This window comes from Sphaerodactylus townsendi, linkage group LG13 (assembly GCF_021028975.2).
Source record: "Sphaerodactylus townsendi isolate TG3544 linkage group LG13, MPM_Stown_v2.3, whole genome shotgun sequence".
Classification (NCBI taxonomy): domain Eukaryota; kingdom Metazoa; phylum Chordata; class Lepidosauria; order Squamata; family Sphaerodactylidae; genus Sphaerodactylus; species Sphaerodactylus townsendi.
Window position 1 is genome coordinate 19,118,124 of NC_059437.1, and position 24,294 is coordinate 19,142,417.

The following is a 24,294-nucleotide window of genomic DNA, read 5'->3' on the forward strand; positions in this document are numbered from 1 at the left end:
TTAAAGAGTTTCATTTAACCACACTACTGAACAAAATGTTAAATAATAACTGCCAACCAAAACATTTGATACATACACTATTCTACAGGAGAATATATGCAAAAAGAATAGGGTGATTAAAAATGCTTCCTACCTGTGGCTGAGTCCATGATTCTATACTTGTTTCTTTCAGCGGAGACTGTGGTCTTCCCACTTCTTTTGAATGCTTTGGAAAAGGAAGAGAAATGCTAACCATTAGTTACTTGTATAGCCAGCACATCTGTTGGCATAAGCTTCTAAAAGCATAAATGAGTGCATTTTATAGTAAAATAAATAAATAAAATTAACAGAGACTAGCAAATCCCTATTTGTTCTAATCTGGAGACAGATGTAGTACACTCGTTTACAGGTGCACAGTTATATCCTCTGTTTTACTGTGATTGTGTATGCTGTCATTGTGAGTTTTGTGCTAATGTTCAGTGTTGGTATGTCTAATTTGTGTAAAAGCAAAGCCTCAGGAATGGTTGCAACTTTTCGCATTGCATTACAGAGAACAGCCATGGCCTGATCTCGGACTTTTATTGCAATCACTCCAGTAACAAAAATAATTTTAATAATTGTGTACATTTAACAGGGACAATTTTAGCAAACAAACTGGCAAGGGGAATGGAATGATGCCCCATGAGTTTGATTTGTACAAAGGAGCAGGGAAAATAGAAATAAACATCTGAGCTGGATCAGTGGGGCTCTGAGGAGCAGGGAAAATAGAAATAAACATCTGAGCTGGATCAGTGGGGCTCTGAGGCCCCTTCCACACATGCAAAATAATGCGTTTTCAAACCACTTTCACAACTGTTTGCAAGTGGATTTTGCTATTCCGCACAGCTTCAAAGAGCACTGAAAGCAGTTTGAAAGTGCATTATTCTGCATGTGCGGAATGAGCCTGGGATTCAATAACATTCCTAGTTGGACTAATTTGATCGACAACTGTAAATAGCCTGCTAAATCCAGATTGTCTCCCCTGGAGAAAAATGGCTGCTTTGGAAGGTAGACTCTTTGTCATTATACTCCACTGAAGTCCCTCCTCTCCACAAGCCACTCTCTTCTCAGGCTTCACCTTCAAAATCTCAATAGATTTCCCAATCTGAAGCTGGAAATCCTATTTACACAGCATTTGCAGAGAAAATCACAGTACACCAAGATTTTCTGAAGGAACTGGTTTAACAGAGACCTCGAGTGAACGTGCTTCTTTTTATAGGACAGGCCAAGGGAAGAGTGTAAGAGTTTTCCACTCAGGGAACAAATCTGGACCTTATAGGTTATTTATAGAGATATCTACAGGCAGTGGTAGGATTCAGAAGGGTTGCACCACTTTGGCAAAACTGGTTGTTAAAATGGTGCTTGTAAACAAACAGTTGTTACATTATTTAAATCCCACCACCGGAACTGGTTGTTAAATTATTTGAATCCCACCACAGTCTACAGGTACTATTTAAACATGTGGAAGAGGTGATAGTATCAGGCATGGCTCCTGCCTTACCTGGCATCGGACTTGCTGTTATCTGTCTATGTTAGTGGACCTTTTCTATCCTAATCACTGCACTTAGTAACATAGTGTAAATGTCCTGTTACTGCACTTAGTAACAAAGTGAATCAGGTTTCCTCGCCCCAGCCCCATACAGGCCCTGGAGCAAAGTCTATTACATGTCCTTGAGATACTCGAGTCCCATAACAAAGCTAATCTCCCTTCCTTACTCTGTTGTTCTGTCAAACGATGGGAAGATGAGTGGGGGGTAGAGTAAGCAGAAAATGTTGGAAATAAATGTGACTGAAGAAACTAGGCTCATTAGCTCTGGCTTTCTGCAGCAAAGGTAACTGACACAGTTCAATAAAAGCTACTGAACCCTTCCAGAGTTTCAATTATTGACTGATGTACAAGAAACTTCAAGAAACTTCAGTGGATCGATTCCATATTTTCTCAACAAGTATTAATCCCACTTCTCTTCCATCTTTACAGCCATGGTGGTGTATGTTAAGGTTGCCAGGAGGCCTTCAATTCAAGCACTGACCAGAACCAGACCAGCTTAGGTCTGGTCTAAATACCAACACAATGTGGTCGATATAGAGTTTCCAATCTCCAGGTGGTGCCTAAAGTTCACTGGGAGGAAATGGCAGTTTTGAAGTACTCCAGGTCACCACATCCCTGTTGAGCTCCCTCTCTACCCTAAGCTCCCCATTTGCCACATACTACCCACCAAATCACTATTTTTTTTCCCCAGCCAGAGTTGGCAACAGTAGGCAGAAGACACCAAAGTAGGTAGAAGGCATAACACCACTTCATAGCACAGATGAAAAACTGCATTTTTAAATGCTTTTGGAAGACAAAGTAGGATGAAAGTGTGATACATGGGTCTGAAGATTTTAAAAACATTTTCAGTTTTTTCCCCCAAACGTTTATGTTTGTTTATTTATATTTAGCATACTAAAGGGTGGAATGAACTAGGAAGCTCACAGCTACTGTCATGTAGGCAACTCTACATTTGGCCAGCAATTTTTGGAGCCTTTGCTTCGTCTTAATTGCATGCTGACTGCACTGAGAAGTACCCACCTATTTCTCCTTCCTCCTAAAAGCAACCCACTCCCAATATTTTGAAGAAGGTGTGAAAGCAGAGAGCTGACTTGGCCTTTCAACTGGAAGGCATCTTAAACTCTGACTGATCTCTCCTCTATCCCCCACCAAATAAAAATAAATAAATATTGTCATGGGATGCATTAAAATGGCCTTGAAATAAATGGATTTTGCTTACGCAGGCTGGGTTTGCCCACCCTGCTCAAATTACATCTCATTTCCCAGCCACCTTGCAAAATCTGCTAATGTGCATAATGATTGCTCTACTCTGCCCATAAATGCTCAGGTTTTTATGAGCACAGGGACGGAGGTGCCACTGGAGCCTCCAGGGTATCTTTACCACATTCGTGTGTGAGTATATTGCACCCACCCATGTAGAAACCTGTTCAAGATAAATGGCAAACATTGCTTTTTTCTTCCACCACAGAGCAGCGTCCTCTGCCTATTTTTAAATGGCTCAGTGCAGTGGGATAATAGATTTGGTAAACAGCAAATGCATCCTCTGACTTCCTGAAGGGCATCGACTAGGATTTTTCAATAAAGCTAAAGAGCCATGTATATGTTAGCTGGAAGCATTAGATAAAGCCCGGAGATAAATGGGTAAATAAATATATCTATCCTCATGTAGTGACTGATACACCAATAATAATTGATAAAAGTCTCCCAGAGGGACTGTCTTGGAACATTGTAAAGAAATGCACACTTCATTAATGGCAGTGCCGCTGAGAGGTGCCGGGCATTTTGTTCTTTTACATTCTTCAGTGCAGGTCCCTCAATGCAGGGATGCAGTTCTGTCCTTTGCTAGTGTAACCCCAGTTTCTCTCACCAACTTCAGATCAGAAAAGAGCCAGGATTGAAAAGAATAAAATAGGGAGCTTCCAGGCCAATGACTTCCACTGTTCTTGACCGAGAAGGGGGGTGGGGGTGGGATGGGATCACCAGCAGGCTTATGAAAGGAAAATACAGTTTCCAAATAACTCCATAGACCCTCTAACACTCTTTTAACCTTCATAAATAGACCTGAAATATATGGAGAGTTTATTTAAGAACAAAAGGGGGAGGGAATGAAAAGAGGACACACCTGGGTAAAGGCTCTAACTTAAGCACCATAAATTAAGCAAACCATGGAATCCTAAACAGAGTTATACCCTTGACACCAATGGGTTTAGAAGGATATAATCTGATTAAGATTGCATCGACACAGTCTTATGCTTTCTTCTGTTCTTTACTTTCTTCTGAAAGTCTCTTTCAGTCTTCCTACAGACTGACTGGCAGTCTCTGAAGTGCTGCTGAAGACACCTTCTTCTCAAATGGCTTTCTTCTCCCATTTCCCTCAGAACTGTCTTTCTAGAAAGCTCTCATCTCCTCTTTTCCTCAGAAATCTATCTCTCTTAGAACATGTGAGCATTGGAAGGTAACAGTTAGAGGACTATAGGACTTCATGCATCTGCATCCCATTTTATAATATACTTTCTGGACCCAGAAGTGTGAGAATCAGACCATACCCTAGCCTTTTCCAAGACATATATATGAGAGGGGGGGGGAGAGAGGGGGGAGAGAGATGGGGGGGGGAGAGAGAGGGAGGTTCCACTAGGTCAGTATTGTCAGTTCTGACTGGTAGGAACTCATGGGGGTCTTGCCCGGCATCTGCTAGTACAGTGATGGCGAACCTTTTCGAGACCAAGTGCCCAAATTGCAACCCCAAACCCACTTATTTATCGTAAAGTGCCAACACGGCAATTTAACCGGAATACTGAGGTTTTAGTTTAGAAAAAACAGTTGGCTCTGAGGCGTGCGTTACTCGGGAGTAAGCTTGGTGGTAGTCAGTGGCTTTGCTTTGAAGCACACCATGCAACTCTTCCAATGGATGAATCACAACCCTAGGAGGGTTTCCTCAGAAGCAAGCCCCATTGCCAGCAACCAAGCTTACTCCGAGGTAAAGGATTGCGCTTTAGTTCTTCCCATGAAAATCAGTGGGGTTTAACAACAGTTAACAAGTTTAATTACACTGCTTCCCCAAAACTAGGTCTTAGGTTTAATGCTAATAATCGAGTCCTGCGGCCCTGGCCAGCCTAGATGTGTGTGTGGGGAGGCACTCTGTTTGTGCGTGCCCACAGAGAGGGCTCTGAGTGCCACCTCTGGCACCCGTGCCATAGGTTCGCCACCACTGTGCTAGTAGACATGCTTTGACTGGTGCCACCAGAGATGGAATTAGGATTGTCAACTTCCAGGTAAGGCCTGAATATGTAAGACGTCAATTTCCCTGTAGAAAATGGAAGATAGAATCTACAGAATTATACCCTGCTGAGTCCCCACACACGTTCCACCCTACAAAGGCTCTACTCCTAAATCTCTAGGATTTCCCCATATTGAGTTGGAATCTAGGATTTTCTTTAAGCAAAACAAGTTCTCTGCCACTAAATCACAGTTCCTCCCTTTTAAAAAAAATATCCAGCCCTCCACCATGAACACTTGAAACGCTACGCTCAAAAGACAGTTTTACCACAGGATTTTTTTTAAAAAAATGTGAGCACCAAATAACAAAAGATCTGCTCTCATTCTCCTGAGGGGGGGAATGATTCTGGCACTTAGATGAAACCAGATGAGATGGTACACCTGACCCCCCCACACACACACACACACAAGCACACATACACACAGAGAGACTCCTGTGGCATGTTGCTATACAGTAATATAACACCTTTCTAAACAAGATTGCATGGGAAAAACTACTTCATGGGTGTGATCCTATAACACTGTGTCAAATTTCCCTACATAATGGCATGACTTTTTTATTTTAGTACAAAAAGGAAAATATTATCACTGTTAAAAGTGTCTCAGAGGTAGCTTTCCAGCAGCATAAATGGCACTTGGGCATCCATATTCCATTGAAAGTCAATGAGAATGAGGTACCTAAGTGTCTCTTTGCCATTTATCCTTTACTCTGTTTCTTTATTTTAAAGTGAGCACACTTTTCTCTAAATGAATACTTCCATCTCAGACACACAAACACACTCACCCACTAAACATTCTGTTCCCGAAAGCACGAAGCTCTGGGAACACCCTTCTCGAATCCTTTGTTTATGTTCCTATTACTCTCATCCATCTGACATTTAAACTTAATACACAGAAGAAAATTAAATCCATAATGAGATGAAGATGTTATGATTGATTTCAGTCTGAATGTTACATTATGGCTTCAGTGCCACAGTTACGGCTCCCAGAGCCCCTATCTGAGAACCAATAAAAATTTCCCTGGCAGCCAGGCATGGTTGTTAGCAGAAATCAGGCTCACATAATGGCATGCTTTGCTAAACCTCAAGTAACTTTTAAAAACTGCAGTCCTTCTGAATAACCTACAAGCATAGCCAGGGAGCAGATTCAGCATCAGTGACTTCAGAAAGAAAACTGAGTGCAAGACAGCTCCTGCAGCTTACAGAAGCAAAGGTCTTTTCACCCAACCATTTTAGGCAAGATAGTCACATCCTCCCCTTTTTCAATAGTCATGCAGCCAACAGATTTTTTAAAAAGAATAGAATTAATGTTAATTTTATCAATTAGAAAGGGACAGACCTTGAGTGAGCTTAAAGATATCCAATGGATTTGGGTAAATGCCTTTAAAAAATCTGAAATGAGATCAGTCTGGTTAGTAAATCACTCTGGTTAGTAAATCTGTTGAGAAGTAGCCTTGTTCTTAAGTTACAATACATTAATGCGCAAACTGTGTGCAGCAGGGGTCCCCAACATTTTTGAGCCCATGGGCACATTTGGAATTTTCAGAAAGGGTGGTGAGTGCCACCCTAAAAATGGCTTCCACAAAAGGCACAGCCAAACCCCAAATGGCTTCTGTGGCAGGTCAAATTGAATGGCTTCCTCTTCTCACTTTCTGGGAAGACAGAAAGACCAAATGTGGAATGGAACTGCATGGGCTAAGAAAAGTCCAGGCCCTTACCGGTTCTTCTGATCTTCCAGTGGAAAACTTTTTCCTTTGAAGAAAGATAGCCATTAACATCAGTGGTGGGATCCAAAAATTTTAATAACAGGTTCCGATGGTGGTGGGATTCAAACAGTGGTGCCGCTGCACACACGCACCTCCAGTCCCTATTGGGCAGGGAGGTTGCTTTAGTAACCCCTTCTCGGCACTCAGAAAAAAATTAGTAACCAGTTTTAGAGAAGTGGTGAGAACTGGTTGGATCCCACCTCTGATTAACATGCCCTTTTCCCAATGGCCCCATCCACTTCCTGAAAAGCTTGGTTGGTGCCAATAGTCCCTCTAATTGTTCCCAAGTGCTGCAGAATGTTGCAGACACTGAGTGGAATGGAGCCACCTGGGAGAGCTCCCCCTGCAGCGTGGTCCCTTATCTGCATGGTGCCAATATGGTGGCTGTGCAGCTGTACAGCCACATGGCTTACAAGGAACAATGGTTGGTGCCAAGGCATTAATGGGCAGCACACTGGGGGACCTTGTTGTCCAGTGTACTCGTGTTTTTTTTAATAAGGGTGTCAAGCAGTTCTCAAATCATATCCAACGTATTACTGTTGAGCATGCAATTTAGTCTCCATATTCATCCAGGTACTGGTCCCCAGTTTCATTTGTAAAGTGGATGTGTATTGGCTTTCTCTTACAAATAAATGTGTACATGTACAGTCAGGAAGGATGTACAGTCACTGTGACATGAGCAGGGCTAGGTATTTGTAATGTCACATGATATGAGGGCACTTCTAGGCTCTGTCACATTTGATTTTTTTTTCAATTCAAATACCTTTAATGGCATATAAATAGTTCAACATCACAACGTAACAATAGCCTTTAGTTACAACGTCAGATGAGTTATAATAACACCATTTAACAATTTGGCCACTGCTTCCAACAACTCATAGCAGTGGCTATTTAAAAGATAGATAACCTTCTGGTTATCCGTAATTCCTTCACTTCCATGCAGGAAGGGGGTTATGAACTTCTTCCTATCTATCTCATAAAAGGGACAATTCAACAACACATGAGATACTGTTTCCACAGAGCCCATGCCACACGGGCATTTCCTGTCTTTATGTGGCATTCCAAGGTGGCGACCAAGGCTAAGGGAAGAAGGCAGGGTGTTACACCTGCTGTCACATTCCAGGTGCTGGCTTTGAGAGCAGAACCAACCTGGCCTTTGTGTGTTATGTGCTATTGACTCACTTCCAGCTTATGGCAACCCTACAAATTAATTGCCTCTAAAATGTCCTTGCCATTTGGAAACAAATCTGTTTAAAAGACTGATTCATACTGAACTCTGATAAGTAGTTCCTCGGTGAATTGATGCGTAACAAATCGTTTCCGAATTAGATGGGGAGTGGGTGATCATAATTCTTTTCTAAATGAAAAAAGAACCCTGATATTCTATTGCTACTGTTACAGCTGTATGCCACACATACCTCTTCTGCTCTTTAGTCAGGGTTTCACCCAGGCTTGGGATTCTGGTTAGTGGGAGAAAAACTAATTCGGGGAAACCCACACATCTGTACATCAGAAGGAGCAGCAGTGGCGTAGGAGGTTAAGAGCTCGTGTATCTAATCTGGAGGAACCGGGTTTGATTCCCGGCTCGGCCGCTTGAGCTGTGGAGGCTTATCTGGGGAATTCGGATTAGCATGTACACTCCCACACACACCAGCTAGGTGACCTTGGGCTAGTCACAGTTCTTCAGAGCTCTCTCAGCCCCACCTACCTCACAGGGTGTTTGTTGTGAGGGGGGAAGGACAAGGAGATTGTAAGCCCCTTTGAATCTCCTGCAGGAGAGAAAGGGGGGATATAAATCCAAACTCCTCCTCGTCTTCTTCTTCTTCTTCTTCTTCATTATCATAGGTAGTAAGAACTAGTTTTGAAGTACTATTGTTGGCTCAAGAAGGAGGGTGAAGTAGTGATACATGTGTATAAACTCAGGAACAAGGTTTTTGCTTTTTCCTTAATATAAGTAGGAGACCTTAATGCAGCTATAGGGACCCTTACCTCACAAAAATTATCAAAGAAAATATAAAGTATTTGATCCCAATAATGGCTCTGTGAACGAACCTGGATCTGCACTGAAATTAACTGTTCTCATGACAACACAAATACCATTTATTTAGCCTGTAAAGAGGTACACAACTTATCACCACAGGTAGAAAACGACTCAAAACTGTTCAGCCAAGGCAGCCTAGATTTACAGACTCATACACTGTCCGCAACTATTCTGACAGAGAGTCTCTATACCCCCTGCTTCCATTGGGAAATGTGCTTATTTTGATCTCCCCTGACCAGAAAATTAAAGATATCATAAAAACACATGCATTGAAAATCCTGCCTCCTCGCAGTCACTGCTTTTGTTGGGGGGTATTATTCACCAAGAATAAATTGTTAGAAGAAGAAGAAATGGTAATCAATTTATTTACGTGGAACAGCTTTGCAGACTTAAACTGCATGCCTCAGGGATGCGGCTACTAAAGGAATTTGCTTAACCAAGTACTTGTACACTGCATGTTTGCACAAAAACATCCTTTGTGCTCTCATTTCTCTGCTCAACAACCCTACAACATTGCACAAAGGCAAATTAAATTATAAAAAGCAAGGATGAGAGCATATCTCTGATTCCATTTTCATATTGCTTTGGAAGCTGTTTTGTGCTAAATCCCACTCCACTTACACCCCGGTTTAAGTAGGAAGATGTCTAAAATGCAATTCAGAAAGGAAACATACAGTTCTCTGCAGCTTTCAGTATTCTTTAGCTCACTGGAACCCCCAATTCTTCTCCGTTACCATTTTTTTTAAAGTCCTATCATTATTATTTTTGTGTGATGTTTATTGATATCCACATGCATTCCAATGCAGCGGTAAAGGACCACACAATGGTGGATTCCACACAGCATACATATAACATCTCTGGGATGTTATAAAAATATCCCTTTTGGCATTTTGTGTTTTCACATTGTGGGAGAACACAACATGGCCTGCCAAAACTAACCTTTTTTCCCCGTCTGCTGCATGGGCCTCATGTCAGTCTCACGGTTGTGCTCGCCATTTTGTGCACTGCAGCATAGGAATCCTTTGTGAGGAATCTTCATGGAGAATTTGCTACAGCACACAAAATGGCAGGTGTGAGTGGCAGAAATGAAAGTAAGAGCTTTGGGTGGGAGAAATAAAGCGTTTCCTGCCTGCTTGTGTTCGCTCAGCAGGCAAGAAACATCTTTAACCCAGGTTGGAGGGAAAAAATCACTAGTTGAGAGGAATCAAACAGGTTGAAGTTGTTTGGGGGAAGAATGCCATGAAATTGCAAAGTTCTTTCCCAATACTTTTTATAACATCCTAAAGACATTACATTTATGCTGCACAGAATTCACCAGTGAGAAACTTGATACAATTGATCAGCCAGTCTCAACCAGGACTGCTTTTTTGCCGAGTTTTTAAAATGAAATTTTGACATCCCAGCTTCATGCTGGGATGAAACAATCAAGGAATTTTGAGAATATTTTTTTTAAAAAAAATGATGAGGCTAGTAACATTTTATGGGAGAGGCCACCCATCTTTGAATTCTGACTAAAACTGGAAGTGCAAGGTGACTTCAGAGGTTCATGTCCAGGCTGGGGGTTCTTATCCAGACAAAACAGATGTGGAATTCCAATGAGCAAAACAGAAATAGATTTTAATAATGCACTCAAAATTCCTTAGGGACCTTCCTCACTATATTATGCCCAAATGGCCGTGTTGACTCAAGGACTTGTACAACTCACTTGACAAGAAGAAGAAAACATGGCACTATTTATGGGAGCATCACAGCAGATACAGTAATGTGTACAGCATTTTTCAGTCACAAGAACCCAGTAGGACTTTTTCTCTAGTCTAAAAGAGAACAACTAACTCCTGACAATGACTAACTACTATAAACTTCATCCTTGGCTCTTACCTTGTATTAACAGTACACAACATAATTTGCATGTCCATTTATGATGAAACACTTGCCCACTTGTTTAGCATGAGACTGTGTTTTTTTATGCAAATGAACATAATTTTGCCATAGGGTAGGAGATATTAGGGTCCTTATTCCGGAGCAAAACTTTGATAAAACAAAACAAAATATATGTATCAGTTGTGTGAATTTGTTTAAACTGAGTTAACAGAGAGGAGGTTGGAAAAATTAGATGGTTCCTCTCCTCACTATAAAGTTTACAATTTAGAACAATATTTCTATGTTTGTTTCAATATCCCATTGCAGAGGCAGCAACACAATTCAATTAGTACTTTATGAAGAAGAAGAAGAGTTGGATTTATATCCCCCCCTTTCCCTCCTGTAAGGAGACTCAAAGTGGCTGACAATATCCTTTCCCTTCCCCCCCTCCTCAACAAACACCCTGTGAGGTAGGTGGGGCTGCGAGAGCTCCAAAGAACTGTGACTAGACCATGGTCACTCAGTTGGTGTGTGTTGGAGTGCACAGGCTAATCTGAATTCCCCAGATAAGCCTCCACAGCTTATGCGGCAGAGCAGGGAATCAAATCCGGTTCCTCAAGATTAGAGTACACCTGCTGTTAACCACTACAGTACTGCTGCTCCTATGAAACCTTCCAGATAGTACAGCCAAGGTAAAGGTATCAAAACGGGCTCTAGAAAAGACTCAGCAGGATTTAGGCAGAGTAACAGATAAATAGGAGTTTTCTTCTAGCAAGCAGGCTGGAAAGGATGATTCATTGGGCTATATGTGGATCATCTGACTGCAAGATCCATTCTCATGTGACCATGTTCCTTTTCCCTGGATTTAATAAACAAGCTATGGCCTAAATTTTTACTAAACAAAATTGTGCGTGTGTTCTTCTTCCCCCATGTCTCTCCACCTAACCCTCCTTGGACCTGCAAATATCTCACTCCACAATAAAAAAGAAAAGAAAAGGGGCAGCGAGCATCAAAATACTCTGATTAACTCAGGACATATAGTTGTTCAAAATCTGACCAAATCTCCTGATGTTTCTTATACATCTCTCTTCTAGAAAACATAAAACTGCAATAAAATTTCTCATTTACCCTAACCTAGTTTTATATCTACAAGTTTAACCTCAAAAGCTCCCGTCAATTGTAGCTAAGAGAACCTTCCTTTGGGGGGTGGGGAGGGGATAAATCACTTGGCAACTAGCAAGACTGCAGTATGATGGAGCCTCTGGTTTAAAATTGAATCCTTTGGCAATTCTGGGCGAGGGGGATTGCAGGTTTATGCAGCTGTATTCAAATATGGCACCAATCTGTGGTTCAGGGGAGGAGTAACCGGCAATGATGGGGGAGAAGCAGAGAGAAAGAGATGAATGCCTGTAACGTCACAAAAGGTTTAACAGAACTCACCACGAGATTTGGCAGATGGTTCTGTGGTGGATTGTCAAACTTTAAACTAATCTTCATTTAAGAGTTTTAAGAGTTATATCCCTCCGCTAAAGCCTCTTGCTCTTTTGCCGGGTTGATTCTAGTAAATTATAAATCAGACATTCGGAAAACTGCTTCCATGCACAGAGCCTTCTTAAAGCACAGCTAAACTGAGCAAGAAGATTACACGTTATTATGAAGGGGCCCAGCGGGGCTTTTTCCCCTTTCTCTTTCTCCCCCCCTTTTTTTTTTCCTTTCCACAGCAAACATAATGATGTTGAGAAGGATAAAATGATCATTTTGTGCAAGGAGGTCATCCTGACAAGAACAATGCCTTTAGATTCAGAGATCCAGCAAATCCCCCTGTTGAGGAATATTCAGGCGGCAAACTCTTCTCCTTAATGGGTCCATAAACCAGCAACTCCGAAGCAGAAACCCATCCTGTGTTCTGATCGAAATCACTCAGTGGCAGTGGGGCAAAATGATGCTGAATGCTACCCTGAAAACATTATATTCCATGGACAATTTTTAGCTTAATTGCATCCTGCCCATCTTAAGCTGAGAGAAAGGATTTTCTTTCTCGAGTCTCGGGCGGAATGTTAGAAATTGTACATGGTATTAAAAATTAAAATAGACACTAATCTTGAAGGCCACATTTATTCTTTTCTACTGTGATTCAGAATGACAGATGAAAAAGTCTCAGAGATATCACTCCGGAACCTGATCCTATGATGTGATGAGAAAACTGAAATGAGGACAAATCTAGATGTGCCTGTACATACTATTGTGTTGAGCTGAGGCAACCAGACTTTTTAAAAATAGTGCTCTAGTTCAACAAGGCAGGGTGATTAACACACATTGGTATTTGTGTCGTGCACAAGATGTTGAATGAAACAGATGCAACCAAATAGATCTGTGGCATGGATGGAATTTATGAATACTAGTTATTAAATCAGCCTAGCTCTTTTGAAAAGGCCACAAGTCTGAGTTATAACTGAACCATCAAACCATAGTTGGTACTTATCCACCAACTGAAGATTGCAAGAAGAAGAGTTTGGATTTATATCCCCTCCTTCTCTCCTGTAAAGAGACGCAGAGATCCTTGGAAACTCCCTTCCCTTCCTCTCCCAACAACAGACACCTTGTGAGGTATGTGGGCCTGAGAGAGTTCTAAGAGAACTGCAAGTAGGCCGAGGTACCCCCACAAGAATGTAGGAGTGGGGAAACAGTTCTGGTTTACCAGGTAAGAATTCACTGCTCGTGTGGAGGAGTTCTCCAGTTTAGAGTCCACCTGCTCTTAACCACTATATCACACTAGCTCTCAGTTGGCAAACCAACTTAAAAACTATGGTTCATAATCCTGGTTTGGAAAATAAGCACAGATTGTGTGTTTATTTGATGTTTTATTATGAGCTGATATTTTTGTGGTTATTCCATTTTGCAATTGCATTTTGCAGTTGCATTGTATGCATTTTAAATTTGTTTTGAACCCTTTCAGATTAGAAAGATAAGAAAGTACAAGTGAAAAAAGCAAAAAATCACGATTGACCCAACACACACATAAACCCCAACTAATGTTTTAAAAAGTAGCACAAAAAGGAACACTCACTAAACTCTGGGGCTCATTCCGCACATGCAGAATAATGCACTTTCAAACTGCTTTCAGTGCTCTTTGAAGCTGTGCGGAATAGCAAAATCCACTTGCAAAAAGTTGTGAAAGTGGTTTGAAAACGCATTATTTTGCGTGTGCGGAAGGGGCCTGGGTGCCCTGACTCTTATGCACTTGTATGTTTGTGTGGATGGATGGACGGACGGACAGACAGTTGAGATGAATGAATGATTGACGAATGATTATTGAACGAGACGGAATGAGACTGAATGAATAGGACGGACAGACGGACGGACACATATGGAAGGCTCTGTTGAGGAAGGCAATAGCAAACCACTTCTGATTCTCACTTACCTTGAAAACCCCTTGCTGAGGTCTCTAGAAGTCAGCTGCAATTTGATGTATATTTGAGTGTGTGTGTGTGTGTGTGTAATTGTTTCCCAACAAATAAATATATTCATCTGTCTTAAGCAGGTAATCTTCACAGCTGAATATGGAGATTTTGAGTGTGGGCTGTCTCCTTTCCTCTCAACACTCTATCCATCACACCATACCATCTCCTCAGCCCTTTATAGAAAATACAGGAAGGAACTATGGAAGGAACTATGAGAAAGATACATGTTTCCTCATTTACCTCGCAAAAAGCAGTTCTGGAGTCGTTGGGTTTAGAAGTAATAATGTAACAACATTTAGGGTTGCAATACAAGTTGTCTGTATGCATCTGTCAACCATCCTTCTCAAATGAACACACAGGTGAAGCTGTCTTAGACCATTTCCAGCACTTCCAGCAGAAGTCTTTCATAGCACCTACCGCTTTGTCCTTTTAACTGGAGTCATCTGGGACTGAACTTGGGACCTTCTGCGAACAAAGCAGAGGTCCTTTAACCATTCCACAGCCCCATCCACATAAATCTAACCAAAGCTTGAAGAAATCTTTCCCTGAATCATTCTCCTCCCCACCCCCGCTCCACTCCAACTACGTTACTCGCTTCCACTCCTCTTTTCATCATGCATGAACCATGCCTTCATCACCTTGTTCCACTACTATAGGTTGTAATTCCTTCGGCAAACTCACTCTTCTGTTTCTGCATTCTCTGCAGAGCCTAACAGAGCATTAAAACGGTGCTCACGGTAGAACTGTCAGAGAAATTACCTTGTTTCCAATGGATAGCAAAGCCCCTCCCATTTCCCCCCACTGGATTATGAACATCTAGCACCACCACTTGCAGGGTTTTGCCTAAAGGTACAATCTGCTCTTAATATGTTTGGAAATTATTGTTCCATTATATCCACTCCAATACACAATCAAATGGAAATTATAGGGGAGGGAAAGTGATTTGTCTTCTTAATGAGAGTCACCTTGCTGATTCTTCCAATGCCGTTGGCAATCATTAGCTGAGCTGGTGAAGTAAACAAGAGCCAGTTGCTCCTTGGGTGGTATCAGCAATCCACAGCAAGACCAGATGGGCAAACCCCAAAATGAATAATCCAATTTAGAGCAGAAGCCATTTGCCTTTTAAAGACTTGGTTAGCCGAGATCCCCATTTTTGACAATGCGTCCAAAGCTTTATATCAAAAACTATTAACATGATTGGGGGGGGGGGGATGTGTTTTGTAAATATATTGGAGGATGGAGCTCTGTCTGGCAGTGAAGACTGGAGCTCCCGCTGCTTCTAATTGGGTTTGATACATTGCTACTGTCTACCATAAAAGGATCCCGTGAGATCATCAGCAACTCTCCAGTCTACAAGCATTCAGGAAAACTGATGCTACTTGGATAACTGTGATCTGACCATTAAGTTTCGTTGCAGTGAAGGCAATCAGCATAGCCAAGGGTAACAGGAATAGGAAGGTCTACCAAGAGCTGCTGTGGGCCCCAGGTAAAGGTTTGCATACCACCACATACTGCCTTGACCCAAGCTTTATATTTTCATGACCTGGCATCACTTTTGAGGGAAGATCAAGTAAAGAGGAGGGATCAAGTAAGATCAAGTAAGAGGAGGGAAGTTGGCATGGCACAGTCTAATCTCATCAGATTTTGAAAGCTAAGAAGGGCCAGTAGTTGGATATGAGACCACCAAAGAAGACCCTGTAAAGGAAAGCAATGACAACTACCTGTGTTTCTCACATACCTTGAAAGCCCCTTGCTGGGGTCGCCATATCTGTTGAGACTTAATCGTACCTAAGTATTATGTAAACAGTGGGGGAAGGTAGGAAGGAAGATGTTATTCTATTATTTTTATCTCAGTGTCCCTTCAAGAAGCTCAGGACAGTGTATATGATCTGTCCCACTGAATCCTCTCGACAATCCTGAGAGATTAGGTTGAGAGATAGAGAATGAACTAAGATCACTCAGTGAACTTAATGTCAAAGTTGGCATTTGAATATGCCACCACCATCATGCCTGTCCACACAACTACAATCTAACCAATATTACACTTTGTTTGCAAAGTCTGCAGATTACTTCACACGGTTGTGTCATCCTCTGATGTCTAGAATGCCAATGATGTTTGTGTATATATGCACAAAGAATACTTTCCTATGGCTAAAGATGATCTCAAACACAATTATTTTCAATTGAATCAGTTTGCGCTGGCCACGAGCAGTCGTATGATGCAAGGAAATCAAGAGATGGTCATGCTTAGAAGAAACCAGTCATACAATAGCCTATGCTCATAAATCATTTCTACTAGACGAAAGCAGTGCAGAGGACAGTGTGCGGACTAAGATTTAGATGAACTGAGCACAGTCCCCTACTCAGTCATGGGTTTGCTGGCTGATCAGGGGAACATGACTGGTCTCTCTGGGAGTTCTTCCCACAGAAAAATGGGAATAGTAATGATATTCTTTAGCACACTGGGGTTTCCAATTAGTAGTGAACAAAATTAAATGGTGTGCCTGCAAGGGTTGGATGGAAGCAAAGAGGTGAAAGTAGATGCATACATATTAATTGCAAGAGATTGAAAGAACATGCACATTAAACACAATCTTAGAAAGTACAGGTAAACTCTAATGTGTTACAGAAACAAGGGACAGAAAGCAAAATGGTCCTCAGATTCAAGAAAGAGACTTGTCCCAATGAAGTACTATTTGATGTTTTCTGAATATTTAGTAACATTTTGATATATTATTTTATCTACAAATTGCACCATGGGTGAGACCCTACATACATGCAAAACTCTGCCTGTGTATGCAGATGGAAACCACAATGACTATTTTTACACAGCCTTTTAAAAATAGTTTTACTTCATGCTTTCTATGCTAAGGTGTGCTTCTACTGGATTGTTCTATTATACTCTTTGCAACACCTACAGCTCATTCTAAATCACAGACTGCATTGGATTACAAGACTTGCAATTTGGAAGGCCATGTAATTTATTACATCTTCAATATACAGTTGAATAATGGGGAATATTAAAGAAACATGCTGCACCCTAAATAAAACTTACATCCTTTTGTGTACATTGCAAATCTCTTGAATACTAAGGTCTGTCTTTCACCTGGAGACCTATGCTCTAAAGAGAGTTGAGCATAGTGAATAAACTAGCCGTAGCTTTGGGCAATTCTGCCTTTGTTATTGGTTTGCACTGACCAACACAGAACTCTTTTCTAAGATGGTTTGCCGCTCTTCCATCAAAACTTTCCTAGATTTTCATCAAAACTTAGAGAGCCTCAGTCTATCACTTAGTCTGAATGGCATTGAATTCCCATGACATCTATTCTTTCTACCACCACATATGATTTCTAATTCTCGCCCTGTTCTGATGCGGGGAGATGAAATTCAGAAACAGAAATGATGGCTTGTTCTTACATTACACGTGGGAAATCTAGGTGTAAGGATTCTCAAAAGACCAAGGAATTGTGCAAGAATGTCCATGAACTTTTAAAAATAATTGCAGAGAGATTCAAGCTACCATTATTATAATCCCCGACAAGTTTCTTTGAGGTTTGCACATTCCTAAATCTTGATATGTCCCCTGACTATTTCAATATATTATGTAATGTAATATATCACCTCAGGAAAATTATTAGCATATACTAACCTTTTGCAAATGAAGGTAATGTGGTCAAAGTATTGGCCCTCTAGTTGCAAATGTGTAATATTATGACTGAGAGAACTGATAGGGATGTTTCTGTGGTCAGCAGAACATGATAGTAGCGGGTTTCTTTTGGATTAATTAGTATGTACTTCCACCATTCTCAGCATGGTAAAATAGAAGAAGACTGGTTCTATTGGGTTTTCCGGGCTGTGTGGCCATGGTCTGGTGGATCTTGTTCCTAATGTTTCACCTGCTTCTATGGCTGGCATCTTCAGAGGTGTATCACAGAGGGAAGTCTGTTACACACTGTGTTTAGAGAAAAGGAAATGTTTGGGGTATATATTGTCTATGTTCATGGGTGGGGAACCAATCAGTAAGTGTTTGGGTAGAACTTGTTATGCAAAGATGTGGTTGATAGTATTGTATTGCAGGTGGGGCTTATCAGTCCATTGGACTCCACCCAAACACAGGATTTGCATTCACCAATACTGCTGCTGCTGCAGGGCATGAAAATGTGAATTTTCTGGACTGATAAGCCCCACCTGCAATACAATACTATCAACCTATATATGTATGTAGGTTACAACAAAAACACTCAACTAAGATCAACCCTACAGAACCTCAAGAGGTAATGATCCATTCTACTAACAAAGGTCTCTATAACCTAATTCTTCGGCATGGTTAGTCCATGTCCCATTCATGTAAAACAAATGCTACATTATACATAATCTTAAACTATGGTTGTTTTCGCACGGGCTGTTTTCGCACCCCATCCCTAGGGTGGCATTTGCGCCTTGGCACCGTCTCACTACGCGCTAGCTTGTATGAATACCACTTGGATTATTATGTACTTTTATTAATGTAACCATATAGATTGTTGACTACAAATGAACTACTTGAAACCCAATAAAATTTATCAAAGCGAAAAAAAAAAAAAGAACTTCACTCCAGGAGAAAGGTTTTTCAACAGTGGCGTCTTCCAACCGCTGCCATGCGAATGGCAGAAGGTGGAAGGTGTCATCCCCCCACCTTCCCCGAATGCCTTACCTTTGTCTCCTGGCTTCTGGCACGTTGGAGAGGCCAGGGGACACCCCCCCCCGGCCTGAGTGACAGCTCTGGAGTTGCAGGCTAGGGGTATGTGTCCCCTGGCCTCTCCAATGTGCTGGAAGCCAGGAGACGAAGGTAAGGCATTCGGGGACGGTGCAGCCTGCACGAAGGTTGTGCTGTCGCCTGCGCCCCTACTGGGACCATCTGTGCAAACGATCCCTGGGGGGTGCATCGGCATTGTTTATGCTGATGCACCCCCGCTCAGTGCCTGTGCGGAAAGGGCCTATGTGTGTCATGCGTAATTGAGTCCCTTCTCTGCAAAGAGCAACTCGTTCCTATGTAGAGGAAATGCAGATTCTAATTTGTTATATATTTTTAGTGATATCACTCATTTAGGTAGATCCAAAGTGTATTTTTATTGATGCTATTCAGCTTTTAACTTGTACCTTTCCCTGTCAAGCAGAGTTCAGGGCAGCTTCCAATGGTTAAAAATACACACTATAAAATCAGTGCATCACAGTTTAAAACCCTGATTCCCTTGTTTCCCTCTACAAAATCAAAACCCATATGGCAAAATTTTATAAACACATTGATATTTTTCTTACACAGTCATATGTCCTCATATCTTTTCCCCCCCTAAATCATAGTATTTTACAACTCAAAATTAAATAAGGGTAAGTGTAATGATAGTGTTGTTCTAATTAGTCTCATTTTTAACTATCTAGACATTTCTTCCATAGTACATTTATTATTTTCATGTTATGTGCAGAGATCAGCCAATATGGTTATTTTAATTTCATTTTTATTCTGTCTGCTGTAACTACTGTCAGTAGACTTTGCTTCACTTTTGTGGCTGTGACTGATTTTATCTTTTTAACATCACTATATACATGCTCAACATTTTTATGCTACATGGTTATATCACTTGTATGTCCTCCCCCTCCCATATGCAAAAAGTAAATGCAGATGGGTACAAAAACCCAAGAAAAGAGTGCAAAAATGAAGATGTGTAAACTGAATTCTCACAATGACAAGAGCAAGTACCTGAATCCAGCTTATTAAATGCAGTCTCAGACCCCTCATATGCTTCAAACTAACTTGAGGACTTTAGTGCAAGAACTAATGCAAGCTATTTATCTGAAAGGGAGACTAGTTTTATTTCCCCAAGCATTGACATCAATATTATACAAGTTACTATGTAGCTAACATTATTTTTTTTAAAAAAAGTTTTGTATTTAACAGGTGGAAATATTATATTACCCTGACTTGATTGGCCCAGGTAACGTGATCTCATCAGATCAGGGAAGCTAAACAGAGCCAGCTCTAGTTGCTACCTGGATAGAAGACCAGCTTAGAGCCCACCACAAGAAACACTTAAATACTGTGGTGGGATTCAAATAATTTAACACCTGGTTGTTTACAAGCACCATTTTAACAACCTGTTCTGCTGAAGTGGTGCGAACCTGCTGAATCCCACCACTACTTAAATACCCTATATACTCGCGTATAAGTCTTCTTTTTCAGCACATTTTTTGTGCTGAAAAAAGCCCCCCTCGACTTATACGCGAGTGAACGGGTGGCAAACGGGTGGGAGGAACAGGTGGCAAGTGAAAAAAGGCTGGGAGTGAGGGTGTTTTTCTGCACCTGCTCCCTGCTATGTGGACACAAAGGCACCTCCCAGGTAAGCCTTGGGCTATTGCTTCACTGCACTACAGGTGGCCAGTAGCTTCATTCACAGTGAATATTCAGTGAATAGGTGTGAATATTAAATATTAAATGTATATGTTACAGATCCTTTGTTCAGGCCAGGAAGCTCCATGAATGCTAGGGAGCCATATTCATTGGGAAATCTGCACCATTGGAGCCCATGGTGGCAGGAATGCCCCCACACACAGGGTGCCCTGGGGTACAGCCACTGCCAGCACCTTTCTTGGCCCCCACCCAGTGTTTTTGGAAAGCAGGTGGGACTTCTGTCCAGCTGAGCTTGCAGACCTGCAAAAAAGACTTGCTTTGGGGCAGCGGCTGCCATCAAAGGGAAGTCTGTTACACACTGTGTCCAGAGAGAAGGGAAGGTTTGGGGTATATATTGTCCATGTCCCAAGGCGGGGAACCAATCAGTAAGTGTTTGGGCGGAACTTCAATTTCATTAAAAGAAGAGGAGTTTGGATTTATACCCCACTTTTCTCAAGTGTAACGATTCTCAAAGCCACTTATAAAAACCTTCCTTCCTCACACCACAACAGGCATCTTGCAAAGTACGTAAGACAGAGAGTTCTGAGAGAACTATGACTTGTCCAAGGATACCCAGCAGGCTTCGTGTGTAGAAGTGAGGAAACAAACCCAGTTTTCCAGATTAGAGTTCATCACTTTTAACCACTACAGCACACAACTGTTGTTTGGCATACATAAGAACACTGTCCAGGGTTCATAAATGCAGAAAGGTTTACAAGTTAAATCTGACAGACAATTTTTCTGGGCTGCCTCTGGAAGCCATGACAGCATCTACTGCCATAAAAATTTATGTGGCAATGCACATGGTTTGTTAGATGTTCTCTGCGCACAGGGATCAGATGGCTGCAGAAAGGGCAGGCTGAACAGCCGACACTTTATTACATGGTCTCAAGCGACTGACCACCACTTGCCATCACTCTCTTCTTTACTGACTGAAACAGACAGCTTATAAAACAGATGCAGGAAATCCCACTGCAAACCAGAGAGCCCCATTAAGGGTCATACTTTATTTTAGTGGATGCCTCCTGCCAGGACATGTTCCAGTTCATACATTATCCTAAAAGATGAGCATGTTTGGCACGTTCACCCTTTTGTATAATTGGATATCTTTACATATTAGGACCTGCCTAGAAAGTAAAACCCATTTGATCTGGAAAACTGGAGAAAAAAAATAATAAAGTTGCTTTCATTCGTCTACAATTAAACACCATGTGGATTAATGATGTTTAATTGTGTCTCCTTCATTTGCAGATTACTTTTAAAAGTTGCAGGGTATCCCTGAAAGTGTTGGGGTCATTTTGATCCCCAGCTCTGTTGGCAAGGAATCTGACATTAGCAGAGAAACTGACAATATATTTTCTTAGTTTTATTGTATTTTCATTGTGGTAGCTGGGTCACTGATCTAGTATTGACAAAAGAAAACATGAAAAAAGTGTTTTCATTCTTAGCATCTGGTGGCACACAAAGTGTAATTCCTTTTTAAAAACAATTCCTCTGACTGAGATTTATTTGACATCCTTCTGGACCTGGTCCACCCACCCTATTGGTGGGTGGGGGAGGGGAGGGAGGGGTCTCATGCAAGGGAAGGGAAAGGAGTAAGAGGTGGCATGCAAGGGAGGGGAGGGGGCCCGGCATCTGGATCTGGCCCACCCAACCTAAAGAACAGAGGGAGAGGGGAGGGAGGGGTGGCAAGCAAGAGAAGGGGAGGGAAGGGAGGGGAGGGGGCCTGGCATCTGGACGTGGAGGAAGGGGGAGAAGAGGGAGGGGTGGCATGTAAGGGAGGGGAGTGAAGAGGTGTGCCAGGTCCAGATGGGGATGTCAAATAAATCTAGGGTGGGGTTTTTTGTGATTTTTTTTGTTCAGTCAGTGGTTTAATATGAAAACAACAAATCCATCCATCCATCCATCCATCCATCCATCCATCCATCCATCCATCCATCCATCCATCCATCCATCCATCCATCCATCCATCCATCCATCCATCCATCCATCCATCCATCCATCCATCCATCCATCCATCGATATTAATATATATTCTAAGTAAATAGGAGCTCTACAAGGAGAAAAGGAGCCCTATGGTACAAAGTGGCAAGCGGCAATACTGCAGTCGAAGTTCTGCTCATGACTTAAGAGTGATCCCAGTGGAAGTCAGTTTCAGGTAGCTGGCTGAAAGTTGACTCAGCCTTCCATCCTTCCAAGGTTAATAAAATGATTATCCATCTTGCGAGCGGGGGTGAGGTAAATGTAGATGACTGGGGAAGGCAATGGCAAACCATCCAGTAAACACAGTTTGTCTAGTAAATTGGCACCTTGAAGAAGCCAGTGAGACCCCCCCTCCCAGTAGCTTGTAAACAACGCATGGAATCCCAAGTTCTCAGCCTGGTATTGTCCTATGTTTTCTGCCTCTGAACATGGAGGTTCCACTTATCCGTTGGAACTAATAACCATGGATAGCTCTGTTCTCCATGAATTTACCATGTTATCAACCTGCAGCAAGTTATCAACCTGCAGCAAGCTTCACCAGTTAATTGGGTGCTTGTATTCATATTCATACATACAACCTTTAACGACATAATAGGTGGGTGCATTCAAGAAAGAATGGGAATACTTTCATTCTTTCCTAAAGCAAATGTTCATCAGCTTGCATGTCCCGAGCTCTAGTATCTTGGGGAAAGGGGGGAAATGCAAGCTCTGTCTCTCCATTCCACACATAATTTTGTAATCTCTGTCATGCCAAATTAACTGCAAAATCCCACTCAAATATTTCAGCCTTTTCATCATTGGGAAAGATCTGCGGTTTTCCTAGCACTGATTCATGAATTCCACCCACGTTGGAGAGTCACAGAATAGATCCCACTCCAAGAATCAGGTTGACTGTGTTCTGAAAGAATTTGAAAAAGTGATACGATGTCGGCTCTTTATAGAGAAGTACCGTGTGCTGCACTGTTATCATCACACTGCTATTTTCCAATGCGTCGCAGCTAAAGAAAGTCAGTGTATAGAGGGGCTGTGTGAAACCCTGATAGGCGTTTTCATGTCAGCATTTCTGCTTCCTTGGACATCGAGCCGAGTCTTGTAAGCCAAAGGTACATATTAGGTGCTTTCATGCTGGAACGAATATCTGCAAGGAGAGCAGCAGTGTGGCTAACCATATTTAATAACTATCTGGAAAGCAACATTTTCCACCCTTGAAACAGAACTAGGTACAAAGTTGTATGTGGAGGATGGGATAAACTGAACGTAAAATTGACAGGCTTTGGGGGTTTTTTGCTTCAGAACCTGAGGAAGTTTTGTTAGCTTGCAAGGTATAAAACACACAAAACAGGCTCTCAACAACAAGGAAGAAAACAAAGGATATGTTGGGTTGTTTTTTTTAAGAAATTCATTCTATGCTTGCTTGTTTCTCTCCTCACCTCCCTTAATCTGCAGATGAGTAAAAAAAAAAAAAACTGCTATATCATTTTGTTCTCGAGTTGTGTCAAGTTTTCAAAGCAGTTTTGGTTCTCCACTTTTCACAATTGGTTTTGACTGTTTGCTTTGCATACACTATTTACACAGCGTTTGGATTCAAAATGTGTGACATTAATAATTGTATGTGCATACGATGCTTATTTATTGATGCACAAATACCGTTGAAAATAATGTGTGCATTGCACAGGGGGAAAATGGTACTACAAAATAGAAAAGAGGACAACAATAAATAATTGGATATCTGTTTCACACAAGGATGAAACATAATCTTCACTAGGGCTGGCATAAAGCAACGAGGGATTCAGAGCTATGTATAACAGAAAGCAGGTTTTGATATCGTGCACGAACCTTCAGCATCTACTTTATTGTTCATTTTAAAGCATTGTATGATACCCATCTTCCTCAACAGGAATTTGAAATAGTTCCCAA

The 24,294-nt window shown here is 41.6% G+C and overlaps 1 protein-coding gene across 3 annotated transcripts in view; it reads right to left on the bottom strand.

Moving 5' to 3' along the window:
• The window catches only part of PCDH11X (protocadherin 11 X-linked), an 896,187-nt gene that overhangs the window by 419,497 nt on the left and 452,396 nt on the right, over positions 1 to 24,294 (bottom strand). For all 3 annotated transcript variants that reach the window (XM_048514062.1, XM_048514060.1, XM_048514061.1), the window contains one exon: positions 134 to 205. In XM_048514062.1, coding sequence (XP_048370019.1) covers positions 134 to 205 — 72 coding nt within the window. The remainder of the gene's footprint in view (positions 1 to 133; positions 206 to 24,294) is intronic.